This window comes from Cariama cristata, unplaced genomic scaffold (genome assembly GCF_000690535.1).
Source record: "Cariama cristata isolate BGI_N322 unplaced genomic scaffold, ASM69053v1 scaffold6710, whole genome shotgun sequence".
Lineage (NCBI taxonomy): Eukaryota > Metazoa > Chordata > Aves > Cariamiformes > Cariamidae > Cariama > Cariama cristata.
This window is the reverse complement of record NW_009594003.1, coordinates 8616-26921: the sequence shown is the minus strand read 5'-3', so window position 1 is coordinate 26921 and position 18306 is coordinate 8616. Positions and strand designations below refer to the sequence as shown.

General features: G+C 35.7%; 1 protein-coding gene across 1 annotated transcript in view; it reads left to right on the top strand.

The window, feature by feature from the left end:
* ATP8A1 (ATPase, aminophospholipid transporter (APLT), class I, type 8A, member 1) overlaps positions 1–16861 on the top strand; it is a 63850-nt gene extending 46989 nt beyond the window's left edge. The window contains exons 16-19 of the mRNA XM_009696309.1: positions 8775–8863; positions 9263–9355; positions 15827–15918; positions 16265–16861. Of these exons, the coding sequence (XP_009694611.1) occupies positions 8775–8863; positions 9263–9355; positions 15827–15918; positions 16265–16362 (372 nt within the window). The 3' untranslated portion in view covers positions 16363–16861. The remainder of the gene's footprint in view (positions 1–8774; positions 8864–9262; positions 9356–15826; positions 15919–16264) is intronic.
* Positions 16862–18306: the final 1445 nt, after the last annotated feature.

Here is an 18306-nt window from a genome sequence, read left to right as displayed (position 1 = left end):
TTCAAGTTTTATCTGCCTATAGCAAAGTGTTAAAATACCTTTTCTACCAGGAGGATTTTGGAAGTAGTAGCAAAACATGACTTCTATTGGAGGGAACTTGATGTACAGTGTATGAGAGAGAAATATGGAAAACATTTCAAAAGTTTTCAGTGATTTTATAACAACTTTGCAGTGTCTGTAACGTAGTCTATTACAGTATAATGTTTACCTGCAGTAATGTTTATTCCCACATTTGTTGGCTGTCAGTATTGTGTAATGTGGAAGCATCTGAACAATGAACCTGACGGGTTATTCTCTTAATATTTTACCTGTAAAGATTGTACTTTTAAGTACAGATGCACAAGAAAAAAAAAACAACACCCACCCACAACAACAACAAAAAACCCCTACTTTGTAGGCATTTTGTGGTTAGATTTAACATGGTTATAGAGAAATGGGTCATAGCACAGGACATCTGTTTTGACCTATTACATAAAAGAAGCTCCATTTAATTTCAAAAAAGGTGCTACTACAGGCTAGAAGAACATTTTCATTGCAGACTTGAGTAAATCAACTGCATGGGTCTTTTTCTCTACTACATTGATATAACTGAAGTTGATACTTTTCTTCTATGTATAACATTAACAAAGAGAGTAAATGAAGTGTACTTTCAATATTTTTTTAAACAAATTACAGTATTTTCTCAGTTTAAGCCACATGTAGTTTGCATAAATATCTAAAAGTAAATGCCAAGTCTCTTCATAGTTGATGAGGTATTTACTTTGTAGATGTAATTTTTTTTTCTTTGAGGCTCTCCAATACACAGAAAACTGTGATGCTGAACAAAACACAATTTAAATCTGTGATCCAATGAATTACCAGAAGTTTCCTGTTATCTGTGTTTTGTCATATTGTGCCTTATACCCACTTGAAAAAAATAAATGGTGTTGTGATTAAATTGTTGCAGGTTTTTATAGCTATGTGGTCCTTCTGCAATAATTGCATTAACTAATGAAGCTTCTGTAACTTACATCACCTAATAAGAGTAGCTACCATTCCTGTGTCAGTAGGCTATAAAGCTGCTAGAACCTTTCCAGTAATGCTTCCATCCTTGCAATTCAAAAGGCTACTTTTCTTTTTAATGCCACTTAAAAAAAGCAGATTGATTTTTAAAATTATAAAATAGACTGAGACAGTATGATTATCTCTTTCTTGCACAAATATAGTTGTGCTTTGAGTTGAAAACCTGTAATTGGGGAGGGGGAAAAATAAACCAACCTGTTGCAACTCCTGACTCTTCTGGGTTTATTACTGTTCTGTGCTCTGACTTGAGGCCTCTTTTTGTACACCCCTCTGAGTAATAAGTTAGCTTAGAATTATAACACTTACTGGAATAAGAAGTATGACGTTGAGATTAAAAGCAAAAGTTCAGTATCTGCAGAACTTCTTAATTTATTGTGGTACTGTAGATAATGTACTGCAAAGTTCTCCAGAGCACCATCTGTTTCTGCTCTGTCTGACCCAGGGGATCTATAAAACTACTGACAGAAATTGAAGTTAAGGAACAAGCATGTATTTTACAGAATTTTAGATCATTTGATTGAGGTTTGCAGATCTTTGTGAAGAACAATAATATTCCTTGTTGCATGATTTAGCTGCAGCATGTAGGAAGGGTGTATTAGAATATACTATGTTAGCAGTATTAGTTTCTTAAATATTGCTTCTCTCTGTATTATTCCACAATAACCTGCTTATATGGAATTGTGCTTGTTAAAATATTAGATATACATCCTTTAATCCCCTCACTGATTATTTTTTTTACCCCCCCAAAAAAAAACCTAACAACTTTTTTAAAATGTAGCTGTCCAGTTACTTCATTCTCTAATGAACAGGTCTTCTCTAGGGAGGTATTTTCTAAAGTCTGATCTGAAAGGGGGAATTTGTTTTAGTCTAATGGAGAGCAAAGCCAGTATTCAGGGTATACAATCGTAGTATGGTTGAGGTTGGAATGGACCTTTGGAGGTTATCTGGTTCAACCCCCCTGACACAGAAAAGACCATGTCCAGGTGGGTTTTGAATATCACCAAGGATGGAGACTCCACAACCTCTCTGGACAACCTGTGTCAGTTGTCAGTCACCCTCACAGTAAGAAAGTATTTCCTGATGTTCAGATGGAGCCTCCTGTGTTTCAGTCTGTGCCCATTGTCTCTTGTCCTGTAACAGGGCACCACTGGAAATAGCCTGGCTCTGTCTTCCTTACACCTTCTGTTCAGGGATCTGTCTCCATTGATAAGATCCTCCCGAGCCTTCCCTTCTCTAGGCTAGATAGTCCCAACTATCTCAGCTTTTCCTCTCGTATGAGAGATGCTCCAGGCCCTTCATCATCTTCGTGGCCCTTCTTTGGACTCTCGAGTATGTTGATGTCTCTTGTTCTGGGGAACCCAGGACTAGACACCTCTGGGTATGACCTCATCAGTGCTGAGTAGAGGGGACCTGCCTCGACCTCTGCTGGCAGTACTTTGTCTAATGAAGCCGAAGATACCATTCACCTTCTTTGCTGCAAGGGCATATTGCTGGCTCATCTTCAACTTTGCATCCATCAGGACCAAGTCCTTTTCTGCCAAGCTGCTTTCCGGCTGGGTGGCCACCCGCATATACTGGTGCATGGGGTTGTTCCTCCCCAGGTGCAGGACTTTGCACTTCTCCTTGTTCAACTGCGTGAGGTTCCTGCCAGCCCATTTTCTCCAGCCTGTTGAGATCTCTCTGGATGGCAACACAACCTTCTGGTGCATCTGTCACTCCTCCCAGTTTGGTGTCATTAGCAAACTTCCTAAGGGTACACTCTACCCCATCATTCAGATCTTTAATGAAGATGTGAAACAGGACTGGACTGCAGTATTTGACCCCTGGGGTATGCTGTTAGTTACTGGCCTCCAGCTAGGCTGTGCCACTGACCACCACCCTCTGGACTCAGTTGTTCAGCCAGTTTTTAGTCTACCTCGCTGTCTGTTCATCCATCCCGTACATCAACAGCTTCTCTATGAGAATCTTATGGCCTACGCCATCCTGTGTTGTCCCTCCAGCTGTAAAAAGTGCTATTAATGGATATGTGTCTCTTGCATTTTTTTAAAAGCAGATGAGTGTTATTTTAATAACTTCTGCAGAATTCAGCATAATAAATAAATATAAACGGTTGTATATTTAAGAAAATTGCTGTGGTACTTTCCTTCAATGTTAGCAGGGGGAGTTACAAATAATGCCCCTAAAATTTGATAAGTAATGATTTTCTTTAAGTTCTTCAATGAAACGGGAAGTGCTGTGCCATGCTTTTAAGGGAATGTGACAGATAACTCAGCTGACAATCTGTATTTCTAAAAATTACCTTGAGCCCTATATGGTAAACAAATACCAAAGTTTCTCAAGTCTCACTTCTTTATTACAGAACTTGTGGAAAATAGCTATTCTTCAGTAGCTAATATCTGGGGCAGTTATGCTGAGTTAGTCAGTAATTTTATTCTTTTTTTCCACTACTCCACTGCTTATTACCAGTCTGGATTAAAATATTACGCAAAATTCTGGGTCTTTACTTTCAGGGGAGTAATTGGTGTAGCAAATTTTCAGTGAGGGACTATTGCTTATTTACAGAGCATGTTTGAAATACAGTTTTCAAGAACATTGAAATAATTAAACAACAAAAACTAGGGTCTTCCTTACCTTTTTCAACCCCATTCTCAATAAAAGGCCCCTATAGGCATTTTCCCACATTTTTAGCACATTTTCATCCCCATCCAAGTTTATTTCCAGCTTATCTTCTACAGAACTGTGAGTCTTTACCAAACAACAATCAGGAATCTGTATCTGTCTTCCCCTCTATACCTATGTGAACATCTTATTTAGAGAAATAAAATGATTCAGTGTATGTTTGTGGAGAATATTATTACTTTGCCAGATGCTATTTCTTATGTCATCTTTGAATCAGCTCAAGTTGCCCTGTGAATCTTTGAGGTAAAAGAGGACAGTCTAGCCTTTTCTTGCAGAACAAGTAATGTTTGCTGATTACAAGCACAATTAAAAGTAGTATGATAAATCTCACCTTGCCAATGTTTTCTAGATTGTTTTATTTCACATCCAGGTGGCTAATTCTCTTTTCTAAAGGTTGTTTTTCAGGTCTGTTAGTTGAAGCTGTAGCACAACCTTGTTAGCCAAACTTTTGCTAATGGAAAAGTTTCTTCTCTTCCTAATTCTGAGAGAGGCATTTTTTGTTTGTGTGTCATTCTCCTCTCCAGCTTTTTGAGGACATTTCCAGGTATTTATTGTGAAGCCTTTTTGCTTTACTCTTTTCTTGCTTTTTATCTTTGAAAGCACTTCCATCACTGTTTCTCTCTAAAGTCAACAGATAGCAACTGGTATTCCTCTTCATAATAGTTATTTCTGGCACCATGATTTACTGCTGATTTGTCTGGGGTTTTTTTCCAAATGTGAAGAATCTATTGAGGTAACCTAGGCTTTCATAAAATGCAAGGAAGGAATTAAATGCCTATGAACTTAATTCACAAAGTTAAAATGAGCAGCCACTCTAAGCTAGTCACAAGAACATGTAATAAAGTGCAGTCTTGCATTTCATCCCTTTCTGGGCTCAAATGGCTTCCTGTGGTTGGAGAGAGGTTGCTAATCTGATGATTCACAAACCTGAACTACCTCCCACAGTTAGACCCTTGTTACCTATGTTTTTTAAAATACCCATTTATCCAACAGTTAAATACTAGAACATTCACCCCAAATTAATGTTACTCAAAAGCCAGATTTAAGTTTCTCTCTACTTTGCAACTTTCAGGGTAATGCTTTCTACTGAAAGGGTGATTGAACAGAATACTGTCTTCTGCTGTTCCACTTCGCATGAAATAATCAAATATTTGGTGGATCAGAAGAGACAATGTGCTGGCCTTTGCTCAGCCTGAGTGATTAAGGTACTCTCTAGGAAAAGGCAATATGTGTGTTCCAGTGGATACTTAGAATATTAAAATACTCACTGAAACAAGGGACTGAACTAAGGATGCATCTGTAGAAGAGAGACCAAAGTCTGTTAATTCTCTGTATTGCTCTGCGTCACCGCAGAGGTACTTCTTGAAGGTTTAGAATTTATAGTACATATCTGTGTTTGTGAGCTTTTGTATATATGTATTTATTATTTATTTATTATTTGTGTTTATATAATTAAGACCATAATCTTAATCATCCCTCTGTGGGATACAGTCCACCCTTCATACCTGCCTGCAGTGAGGAGATTAGTGATCTTGCAGTGGACTATTTGTATCCTTAGCTGAAGAAAATGAGAGGAGCTAGGGAAAAAGTAAAGGCATGTTCCTTAGTCTATCCTTACTCATTTTTCTCATCACATAAGAGATTTGTTCAAGTAAGAATTACAGATTTTGTCTGCAGATGTGCCCAGTTACCTGCTTCCTGACTGCCCAGTACTCCATCTGTTTCAGTACCTCTTATGATTTGTCGTACACCAGTAAGGCTTTGTGTTGTATTTGCAAAAAATGGAGGGACTCCCTTTTTAATACACCTAATAAGCAGAGTTTCTACTTAATTCTTAGTTAATAGGAACTACAAGGTGTTTTTTAAACTCTGAATAGCAAAGACAGACTGGAGGCATTACAAGAAATCACTTGTAGGAACTTCACTGCACTGGGAATTAATGCAGATCTGTTTTAATATTACAACAGTAAGTACGTTGGCATGTACGAAGGCAAACGCATGCAGATAACTAAAACTAATGAAGTTGTCCCTGTAGGTTGTTGAGAAGAAAAACTGTTGCTAGTTTGATGGTGTTGAGGAGGTATTATTTTAATAGTTCTGTAGTTTATAGGGAGACGATATGTACCTAGATAATATCTGAAATAGATAAACAGAAAAGGGTTTTCATAGGCTTTTCTGCAGCAAGAATTTTACTGTTCTTTTCATCTTTCTGTCTTTACTTTTAGAAGGCTTTTTAAAATCTGAGCTAGCTGTTCTGGCAGATCGTTTCATAGTGAAGAAAAAGAGAATATTCTCTGTTTGTTTTGGCATGTGATTTCCTAACAGTACATCTTCGTCAGTGCATTAAAAATGTTTTGCAGCCAGGATTTCTAATCTCTCACTAAACCATGAAAGGGAGTATTTCTCAGCATTTTTTTCTTTTTCTAAAATAAGAACTTACATAAAAATCTGTACATTGCACTTAATAAATAATATTAATTCATTTTAGAAAGTCCTAATATTGAGCATGAGCTACACATAGAACAAATTATTTATCCTCCCTGCGGGATTTGTAAGTCCTACAATAAACTAGGCTCCCCAGCTCTCATTTTGGATTACTTCTGAATTCCCCTGGGAGCCACTTTTGTGGCAGATTCCATTTGGTTTCACAAGGCCTAAAGGGGGAAAACTTGGCATAGACCACAAATCTCTCACATTAGGAACAATTTGTAAACCACGAACAGAGGCAGCCAGAGTCCGTCCCCAGAACAGGCTGCTCCTGTTAGTGCTATTGTCTGAAAAGGATTGGTTTGCCATTTCCCAGATGACCTGCCTATGTGTAGAGAGATGTGAAAAGTTAGAGACAAAAATGTTTTCTACAGAGTGAGGGGGGAGCTTTCTTGTACAGAAAGGAAGGAAATACCTCTGTGGGATTTTATTTTTTCCCCTCTTCATCCAAAAAATACAAAGAGGCCCTCTGTCTTTAATGCGAATGTCAGCTTTAAATCTTTTAGGTTTGGATTAACTCTGTAAAAGAAAAAAAATCTGACAGGCTTTCAAATATGACGCAGAAAAACTTCTTTTTTTTTTCTCAATTCATGTTGTTCATTTGTAAAGCCAAAGGCTGGATGGACTGAATAGTAGGCGCCAGTTGTTCCTTCATTCATAGTTAGCATCACAATGGTCAGAATTAACATCCTAAGACCTACATTATCACTTTTGCTGTTTCACCAGCAGACATTTAATGCAGGGTGGCTAATGCAAGGACAACTCTTTGCTATGTTCTTCTAAATTAAAAAATGTTGTTAATAGTAGGAAGTAAGAGTCGTAATTACTTCAAGTTGTATTTTTATACTTTTTCTTGGTTTTTAGGAAGCTACTTCTCTCTAATTGCTGCTAAATTATAAAATGTCTTGCAGAATGTAGTTGATAGACATTTCCTATTAGCTGCTGTTTTAGGAAATGAGTATTTCATCAAGTATGTCAAAAGTCATATTTTGCTTATAACGTGACACTGCTAATAAATTTTCTAACAAGAAGTGGAGAAAAATGTTCTTTTTTCTCTTCTTCATTGAAAATGTGAATTGTTTTGTTTTGAACCTATCACTGCTCAGTGTTTACACCTTTGCTGACAGCTGTTGGCAGAAATAATTACTAGAATTTCAGGGTAATATCTATGTCCTTTTAACACAGCTGTGGAAAGTTTACCAAATTTTCAGTTAAAATACGTTCTAATGCTTTCCAAAGAATCAGTGTCAGTAGGAATTTGGATATGAAAATAAGGTAAATAGATCTTACATGAGAATGAGACTTATTTTTTTCTGAAAATAATTCAATTTTGTTTTTACACATGAACATATCAAGTATAATTCTAAAATGTTCATGTATGCACATTCAGAAATTAGATTTTAGCTACTGCAAGCTACCTGCATTTGTCTGCTAATTAATATTAGTAAAATTTCAGCTTATTTATTTTAGTTATGTACTGAGGTTTAACCTTTGAAAGAAATTAGTCTCCAAGTAATGAAGCAAAGGATTTGAAAGGGTATCGTTGAGTAGCAATGATACTTTCAATCTCTATGCAATCTAATTACATTATAAAGATATTTTTAATACTGACTGCAAAACAATCTTTCAGTAATATGCTTCATTAAATATTTATCACACTCCTTGCATCCATAATAGTATTGATGTAGACACTTGGGCATGAATTACAAGGGTAGATTAAAGGAGTTTTTTCCTTTAATGTCCATACATTATGATGTTTGTTTTGGCTTTTTAGTGTATTTCAGTTGTTAGTATGTTTACAGACCAAGTTATGAACAGAAGAAATTCCTATGTATTAATATAAAGCAGTGTATAAAAAAAGCAAACACAAAACTAAAAGCAATGATCTGGTTTGCAAATATGCCACTGTGCGTTAATGTGTAGATCTTCATTTAAGAATATGTTGCATACTTCTATAATTATGTCATTAGTTGTTTTCTTAGTTCCCAGTTTTAAGGACTTTGTTGAACAGGACTCTGTGGCAGCCTGGGAACTGTGGACAGGGCGTTCTGTTGGAGATAACTTTGATCTGAGTTATATTGCAAAATTATTGTAACAGTGTCCAATATCCGTATTAAGGGTCAGGAACCATTATATTCTGTTGATTGCAAATAAGAAATTGGGCTCATAATGTATTGACAAAGATGGGGGGGCGGGGAGGGGGAATGGATTTTCAATAAATCTGATTTTAATGGAAATGTCTACAGTCAGCATCGTGGTGTAGAGCAGGGTTGTGGAGGGGTAGATTCCCCCTCTCTCAAAGAGCTAAGCAGTGTGATCTTTCTACCAGCTTCTTAACATGAATTAGTGCTTACTGTCTACTGAATCTCTGTAGCAACTCAGGGGATTTTAGAACAGAGTTAAAAGTTTTATTTCACATTAGACAGTCCAGAATGGTTCATTTAAATTTGCTTTTGATACCCTCAACCAAGTAATTGATATTTCTAAGGTTTTTTTCCCAGTTCTTGTCATGACATCATCACTTTTTGTGCTTTTTTTCCCTCCAGGCAGCTATGATGTTCAGCTCTGGAGTGTTTTGGATGGGACTTCTATGTATTCCTATGACAGCTTTACTTCTTGATGTAGTATACAAAGTGTGAGTACAGAAATGCCAAGGTTTACAGGAGAAAGTACTGACTTTTAAATGTGTGTTCTAATTACTAATATAAGAAAAGCAAATGAAGATCAGCTCTGGTGATTATATAAAATTATTTTTCACCTTGTTTGGTTTTGACAAACTGTATTACAAGTGTTATTAGTATTTTAAATGTTTCAATAATTGTAATGTCTTGTTAATAAATATTTGTTTCTAATTTGCAAGAACAGCTCATAAAATATATTATTTAGACTTCTTTATAATATTTCTTTTTATAAAGCGTAATTTAAATAATCTGGGAAAATTAATTTGTAAATTGAATGTTTATGTAAGTGTTAAAACAATCTGTTCTTTTCTTTCAAGAAGAGTAAATCTGGCAGTATTTTGTATTACTTACAGAGTAAAGAGAGCTACTTTTAAGACACTGGTAGATGAAGTTCAGGAGTTGGAAGCAAAGTCTGAGGATCCTGGGGCAGTTGTGCATGGCAAGAGGTACTGTAAAAATCTGTAGATTGTTGTCTTTTTTTTAAAAAAAAAAAAAAGGTAAATATTTTCAGCCTTATACATGTATCAAAGACAAAAGGTTATTTTTAAAAATCTATGCAAACAAAAGGTATCTGTAAAGAGGTTTCGGGTCTACTGAGCCCGTATGTTTTTACCAAAGGCTTTAACTGATGTGTTTCTTTGTGGCTGACTGTTATGTTTCTAGTTATTATGTATAGAACAAACTTGAGGTACAGTTTTAATTCTGTCACTTTTGACTGTGTTAACAATTAATATAAAGTGAGTTTAAACTTGCGTCATTCACTACTGTAGTTGTAAATTGGACCTGAGAACAATAAAAAAATCTAAAATTTTTAAAACCTGCTTGGTAGTATAGGGGCAAACAGCAAAATCTGTCTAGGGTTTGCTGAAATTGAATAGAACAAACTGACTTTATATCTAATGCCAGTCCAGAGCAAACAAATTTGATTAACCTATGTGAGGGAAGAAATAATTTTAAGACCCCACAAGAATTCCCTTGTTGCATCTTCTTTCATGGGTCAGGCAGGTAATTTGAAAAGGGAGAAGGTAAAACTGAACAATTGGAAATTTCTGTGTAAACTCAGTGTGAAGGTGTGCACTCACTAAAATACTTCAGACTTTTTAACCTTAGCTGAACTCGCAGCAAGTGCTGTATGGGAGTATGAGATGAAAAAGTCCCCCTCTCTCCCGCTTCCATCCAATTCATTAGTGCTATTTGGCTGAGCTAGAGCTTTCTTTCCTTGTCTTCATTTTCATGAGTTTTGTGAAGTCGAAAAAAAGCTGAAACTGTTGATTCTTGATTTTTCCTGTTCTTTCTTTCCTTTGGACTGCTGTTCTTTTAGTATCTTCATGGCAAAGGGCTTAGCCAAGAAGGCTTTTTTCCTACCAAGCTATGCACAGAAAGAGACCAGAAAAAAAACAACCAGCCACTTCTTTTGTTGTAGGCTCAATTTTCAGGAAGTACCTTTTGTTCATAAAGATACTTAAGTTCCCTTCTTCAATCTTACTGTATCCCTTCTCCAGTTCAGTGGGAATGAGCTTACTATCCAATTACATTGGATACCAAGGTGATGACCACCATTTCTGACGGGTGGAATATCCAGCTCATATGAGTGTTTGCTCGTACTTTTCCTTTCTTTTCCTAGAAATTATTTTCACAAGAATGTTTTGTCTGTAGTGGAGTTCATCTTCCCTGGTACCATAGACACATACCAGGGGAGATACCATGAGGCCTTCAAGTTCATCCCACCACCTGTGCAACACCTAGTCTAGTGTGGTGGGCTACACAGCAGCACACACCAGCACAGTGTCTCCTATCAGGCTCTATAAGCTGTCTTTGTAGCAACATCTTCAGACTGGAAGAACTGCAAAATCCCCTAGTTGATGACAATTCCTGAATCGAGCATACTTTTCCTTCATCACTGCAAGACCCAGCTAGTGCTTGCAAGAGTAAGTTCTCTTACCTTTAAAGGTGATCTAAATTGATTGTTATGGATGCCTCTCTCCAGTGGCAGTGCTCGTTCAGGCACCTTCAGGGCAAGATCTTCCTCCAGATTCACCAACTCATCTATCAATGTGCTGAGCTTTGAGCAAGAAGCAATGTATGCTGTGTGCTCTTTTTGCAAAGAGCAAAAGCTGTAAAAGGATGAATTGCAAAAAAGAAAGCAGGTATTAGTACTAGACAGTGCTAAAAGGGGTATATCTGGTGGATGTAGAAGAAAGTATGGTAATGTACCTTTTTAGTGTTCCATACTTGCCTTCCCAAGACTTCTCTTGTATTCCTAAATTCAGCTACTTTTACTGCAGTCGTTTAGGCAGTGTGCTCTTCCTTCAACCTACAGAATGTCTTCCAAATCCCTTCTTTCTTAGGTGAGAGGAACTTGGTGTTTTCACCACTAGTTTTATAATTATCTTTTTATCCCACAATTAAGTAGTTAGGAGGGCTTCATGAAGGTTGTTTAGTTGCCTGCCAGAATGTCTTTCTTAGATCTATTCCTTCTCCACAAAGTTTAGACCTGTATTCTTTGAATATACAAGCATCCACCTAACATGCAAATCAATGAACGTTAGATGTCTTAATACCTCTTAAGGATTTATTCCCTACATTATTTTTTTAAATTATATCTTAATTCAGGTAATAGAGCCAAAACTTCACTCTTTATCGAGAAAGTATTCTTTGTTAAAGAAATGGTCTGATGAACTGAGTTACTTGCATCTTCAGAAATTCGATTAAACTATTGTAAACATTTTTGAGTCTCCTAAGTTGCAGAAGCCTGGATTAACTAGTTACCAGTGCAGAGTAAGTAGTTAAATTGGCAAGGAATGTCCTCTACATCTGTTTTAAATATGTACATGAGACTTTTTATTCTTGAGTTGTAGTGTTTTTCATGCAAGAACAAATAGTTATTTTTGAAAAACTTACTCTGTGTTCTTCAGCACCAAATAATATTTTTCTTATGTGCATACCTCTGGAAGTACCTTTTTATGTTGTAGCAGAAGGGCTTTGTTCTCATGAAATGCCAAAATAACCTAAGATAAAAATCACGGTTTGATTAAGAAATAACTGGGAAATAGTGAGAAAGATAACTCAGGAACTTTTCCACTCTGTCCATTCCCATCTTAAAAATACTACAACACAAAATAAGAGGCTCGGCTTCCACAGATAACAGGTCAGGATTCTACTATTGGCTGGATGCTGTAATCAGACAGTATGTGAATGTTTATTTAGAAGTATATTAGTGTTAATTTTTATTGGTGTTCTTTCAGCTAGAGTATATTTGTTGCAGATTTTTAGAACTGTGTTGACCCAATATTGCATGCATTCAAATACAACTAAGATGGTAAGGCTTTACCTTTTGATGTTTTCCTATCAAACAATCTTAGGATGGGAATTTTCTATTTAAATTCTAAATTTGTACTTTCAGCTGTTTTCTTAAAATTAGGATAAAAAATGACATTTATATTGAAATAATTTAAAATATTGTTCTTCAAAGATCTTTACTGTATTTAAGCATATGCTTTAAAAGTAGGACATGCTAACATAGTCATAAAAATCTGTCATCCCTTGTATTTTTACAGTGGTCCTTTAAAAAGGTTTTTAAGCTGTTATCATTGAAGGCTCAGGAAGAGCATTCCTATCATATTGTGCTGTTTCAGTGTGTGTAAGGATGTGTAATCAGATTTTTCCCAAAAATTGCCTAAAAATACTTTATTCTGTTCTTCTGTAGGCAACACATTGAAATTGGTTTTATTGCATATATTTGTCAGTTAAGTAAGACTATATCTTGAGCAAGAAGGTGTGAATTTTGCATGGTCACTTTTCCAACAGAAAGTAAACTTCCATGTTGGAATACTGCTGACTGGAGGGTGCCTTGATAGCATAAATAGTAGAGCAACTTCAGTGAATTAACAAATTTGTGCCACAAAAAGTATGATATCTATCATTAGAGCCATTGTAATTGAAATGCCACAAAGGCATTTCTACTTAAAACTGAAATGACTAAGGTAAAGGGTATTTTTTGTATATAAACCATTGTTCTAAAACAGTTTTTCTGATACCTTGTATGTAGTGCTTAAGCAGAAACAACAGTATTAATACAAAAATATTTTTACCAGGTTGAATACTACATAGACTAACAATAACATGAATAACAGCCCAAACTTGTGGAAACATCTTTAGATATATATACTGCAAATGCTGCTTCATATAATCATTGCTTTTCATTCAGTCCACTTGGAAATTATTTTTAGATCAGCAAAGTGGTTAGTCAGGAATATATAAAGTAGTAACATTTTTTTCTATAAATGAGATTAATTGCCTGTAAATGTATACATTTCATGTTGAAAAATAGTTACTATTCTGCTTGTCCATATAGGTACACATAATAAACATAGGCATTTAGTTACTATGATTTATCATTGGTTAATTATGAAACCATGTTTTCTTGGCTTCGCATGTAGATTTTTAAATATGCTTTTGAATGGCAACAGGGTGATTCATAATAAAGAGCCTGCAGTATTTCAAGTATAGAAGTAGAGCAGAATTTAATACCTGAATAGCTGGAAGCACTTTTCTTTCCCCAAATGTATTTCCTACTTAATTTGTATTTTCTGTACCAGCAATCAGATCTGTGCAGTGGAAACTTCATTATACATAAACTAAGAAATGTGCATACTTCATGTTCTTGTAAACTTAAGGCAATATTTTCAGTGCATTTAAGCAATCTGAACATTTCTTTCTGGAACACAAGCAAAGAATAACGATTGTACAAAAAATGCTAGAATAGGCCTGCTATTTTTTTAGTAAAATAGTTTTTTATTAGAAAATAACACCTGTCAAAACCAAAAAATTCATAGAAATTTGCTGATTTCAACTCACATTAAGAAGGGTTTCTCAGATGTATTGCAGAGGAGATACAGCTGGTAACTGTATCTAAGTATTTGCATGGTCTTCCACCTCTTTGATGTCCCATCTTACATGAAGATATTTATTTATTCACTCTGTGTATCCTTGTGATTTAAACCTCAGTCTCTAATTTTTTATTAATCTTGTCACTTTAACAGTTTGTTGCTCTGAACTAAAAAACAAGGCTCCTAGACAGCCTAGAGGAACAATTAGGATAGAGAAAAAAAAAAAAAAAAAGAAAAAAAAAAAAGAAAAAAGTCTCCAAAGAGCTAGCTTATGAAAACACTGAGAGTAAGGTGTGTCTCAGTACTCCCGCTTCTCCATTCTTGGTTCAGTCAGCAGATGCTGACAGCTTTCCTGCAATTGATACCTAATTCTTTTTTTACAAGGAAGACTCATTCCATCTTTTCATTCAAAACATGGCCACAGTTTCCCCTGCCTATCCCCTTAGCCTGTAGATTTTGCAGTTAGCATTCCTCCATGGGTATGGTAATAGTAGGTTTATTTCCCTCTTCCAGCTTAGAAGAGCCAAGCTTTCATCTCATGTTATATGCATTAACCACCAGACTGGAGGGGAACAGAAACGCAAGACAGACCATTAGTCTCTCCAGTTTAACACAATGGTTCAGCTTCAGATATAAGAAGTATATACTCACTGAAGAAAGAATGAGCATTTCTAATGTAATGATTTGAAAGGTAATCTAGTAAGGGAAGCAGTCTAGTTCCATTCCTTGCATCACTTAGTCTGGTTGGTAGCCTGGGAAGGTAAGTCTGTTGAGCTATTGACAATAATATTGAAAAGTAATTTGACTGATCAAAATTCAGTAACATAGGTATGTGAGATCTGTTTTACTTACTACATCCTTACACAAGATTCAACTTTGGTAATCTAGCAAAACTATAACAAAATCAAATCACTATATACTCAGAATAAACATAAGGTACTTTGTTTTTTAAGTGAACTAATTTTTAGACCAGTTCGCATGGGGAGGGGCTGGATTTTTCTGCATTGGAAATGTTTAAATAATAGGTTGGTATTTCTCTGAAACACAGGCTGTAATTCACAGTGAATATCAAACCTAGAGGAAGAAATTGAAGGTTTTGTGTGAGTTTTTTTTAAATATAGTCCCTTGCACATCTTTAATATGTCATCAAAATTGTCAGATTTTGGAAGCTTTCTGAGCTATGGCTACATTATTTAGTAATGTAGGATCCTATTTGAAAGAACTTTAAATGTAAGAAAGATGGACGGTAAGGAAACCTGGTACCTTCACTACTCCATTCATTGCAGTCTGCAGCATTCAGCTGATGCTTGCTTCTCAGTTTAAAAACTGTTTAATACTCCTTCTATTTTCTAGTTGGGCTGAAATGGAGAGTCACTTGGATCACATTAAAGCACAGTAAACACATAACAGACTCAATACTGCTAAGAAGGAAGGAGATGGGCTGAAGTGACCAACCTCTAGTAGTAGTAGTAGTCTGTTATTTGGGTATGAACTCCAGAAAAACACTTCTAGAGTTTCATGGGGAATATATCTTGCTAGAACACTTTTAATGGAAATAACATGTTTCTGTACACACAACTGATGGCCATGGATGTGACTTTCCCTCCATCTTCTTTTCCCATCCCTTTGGGCTACTGTGTCAGTAGAGGCTAAGAGCACTTTCTTATGTAAGAAAAAGAAAGACTGTAATTCAGCCTGGCACTAACCAGGCCACGCTATGTCAAGGAAGCCAGTGCCTTCCCTTTACACTGCATGTTTCTAAAGGAGTCGCACTCAAATGTTTACAATGTTTTTCATTTGTTTGTATTGTCAACACACAACAGTGCTTCAGACAGATGTTTTGTCTGTACTGTGATGAGTAAAAACATTACCAGGGATCTGGACTTCATAATCTGCCCTTGCACAATTAAAAAAAGGAGTATGGACACTTGTCATTTAATAATTGATTGTCATTTAACAGACTCAAAGATAAAGCAATACTGTAATTAGTAAGTAAATATTTTTCACACATGTCCACTTCCTTTCTAGCTTAACTGAAAGAGCCCAACTACTGAAGAATGTTTTTAAGAAGAATCATGTGAACTTGTATCGCTCTGACTCTCTGCAGCAAAACTTGCTTCGTAAGTGTTCGCTGAGAATTACAAATTAATATCCATTAATAATATAGAAGTAAAATTCTACCTTTCACTGCATGTTTATAGTAAAGATGCAGTATCCTGAACCCAGTAGACCATGTTCTTTGCCTGTTGATATCTTTCTCTTCATTTCTAAGATACTGCACAGAGTTTTTTTCTGCTATTTTATAACTGCAAAATTATGTAAGAAATGGCATGGGGTTTCTACCTACTAATTGCTGAAAAGAGTTTTATTCCCCTTTACTGACCTTTGTTAAGTTGTTTTTGTTAAAGCTTTAACAAAAAAATCAGATCAAAACTGAATTGGTTTCTTTTTGTTTTATATGTGCAGATGGCTACGCCTTCTCTCAAGATGAAAATGGAATAGTTTCCCAGTCTGAAGTAATAAGAGCTTACGATACCACAAAACAAAGGCCTGAGGAATGGTGAAGAAACACAGCTCAAGTTTTAGGCCTTAGTAGTTACTTTTGTGAGACAGACTACTAGATCTTTGCTGGGAGCTGGGACCATGGGCCCAGTTATCAGAGATTTAAAGATCTAGGATGGTCTTGTTCCATAAAGTTTGGATTTGTGTATTCAGTAGACATAAGCACTGTGCAACTATACTGTAACACACCATCTCCAAATTTTTTAACAAGTATTTGCTTAGCCCTTGTAAACAGATTGGAATTTACCTTGTATCTTGCCAGCTTGCTTATTGTACAATGAAGTTGAATCAATACAGGTCGTATACTCGGAAGGCAATGGTCAGATCGCTAAACATACTTTACATTGACAGACCATTAGCATCTGTGAAGGTTTTTAAGTGTTAATATATTTAAATACAGTTGATAACAAGCCTTTGATTTCAACAAGTGCTGAAAAAATAGTATCTTAATGGTGTTAATTCACCTTCTTTGAGAAAGATTTTGACTCAAGATGTTTATAGATGTTTGTGTCAAACTAACCTAAAAACATTTGCCAAAGAAGTTCCATAAATGTTTTCTGTTAGAAATTATTTGAAAGGAAATTAACTCCAGTCCTGATCGCAGAACTGCATGCTTGAGTCTCCGCGCTTGAGGACAAAGATTTACAGTACAGTGAATTTAATTTGAGTGGCCTTTACGGCATTTGCTTTCAAAACTGCAAGTCTTTGCACCTTTGGCCTTATACAAGCTTTTCCCTTATTTTCATTTAGTATTGCATATGCTGAAAATGGCTGCCACCTTGTAAAATTGAGTACATGTATTATTTTGTTCAATTTTTAAGAATTGCTCTGCCTTACTTCCCTTTAGCAAATTTTGATTTTTGTGATGCTTAGTTGTACCTGCTGATACTGTAGGTTCAAAAGAAAGTTTAGTTTAACTTATTTTTTAAAATTAATTAAATTTTCAACATTTTTATACTAAAATTAGTAGAAATGCATACATTGAAATAGAGAGCAAAGCAAGCCCTTCGTTAGTCTGTGGTATGTACCGTTTTATTTGCACTAAAGCCACTTCCTATAAAAGTGTGAAATACATCACAGCACCCTCTTTACAACTTACTGGTCATGCGGAATGCCTATATACTCTCACCTTTAATTAAAAATGGAGAGGATGTGACTGCAGAAGATGATACACACCTGGTTTAAGAAAAAAAAAAAAAGAGGGAGGTGTTAAATAAGAACATTATGATAACTTTTTTAAGTAGTTATACTTGGTATTTCCCAGCTTACCACCCAACAACAATCAGGTTTCAAACTAAGAAAAGCTACTTTACCTTCAGAATTTAGTTAAATCTTGTAGCTTTTTAGTCCATGTTTAATTCTGAGTTTAAAAGCCACTATAATTACATTTAAAATACATTTTTCTACAGCAGCAGTTGGTTTTATTTTTAATTACATTTCTGTGCATTACACAGAAATGTTTTGTTTTTTTTTTCTTTGAATGGAGATCAACTAGATGGAAAAGCAGAACAATGACATCCCCAATGATCTGTTCAATTAAGAATTTCCTCTTTGGTCTCAAAATCATCCACTTTCAACTTAAAAGTAGCAAGTCATCCAATCTCATCTTTTCTCTGCCCTCCTTCATTAGTCACATACTTAGTAAAGGTGACTTTACCTCCTTGCCTTTCATCTAACTGAACACTTCACATGTGACTTCATTGCACTGTCCAACTTTCTTACACTCTAAGAGAAACTTAGAAATACATATAGAAAGCCCAACAAAAGGCACTATATGAAAGTACATATTTAGGAAGGCGTATCAATGGGAAGGCAGTCTGCATTTCATATGCATGTTATGCAATGTCTTCCTCTCACTTTCCCGGGGTGATGTTTAAACAGAAAACAGAAGACACAGGGACAAAGGGAACGTATCCCACTAGAAACAGTACTGCCAGTCAGTCATG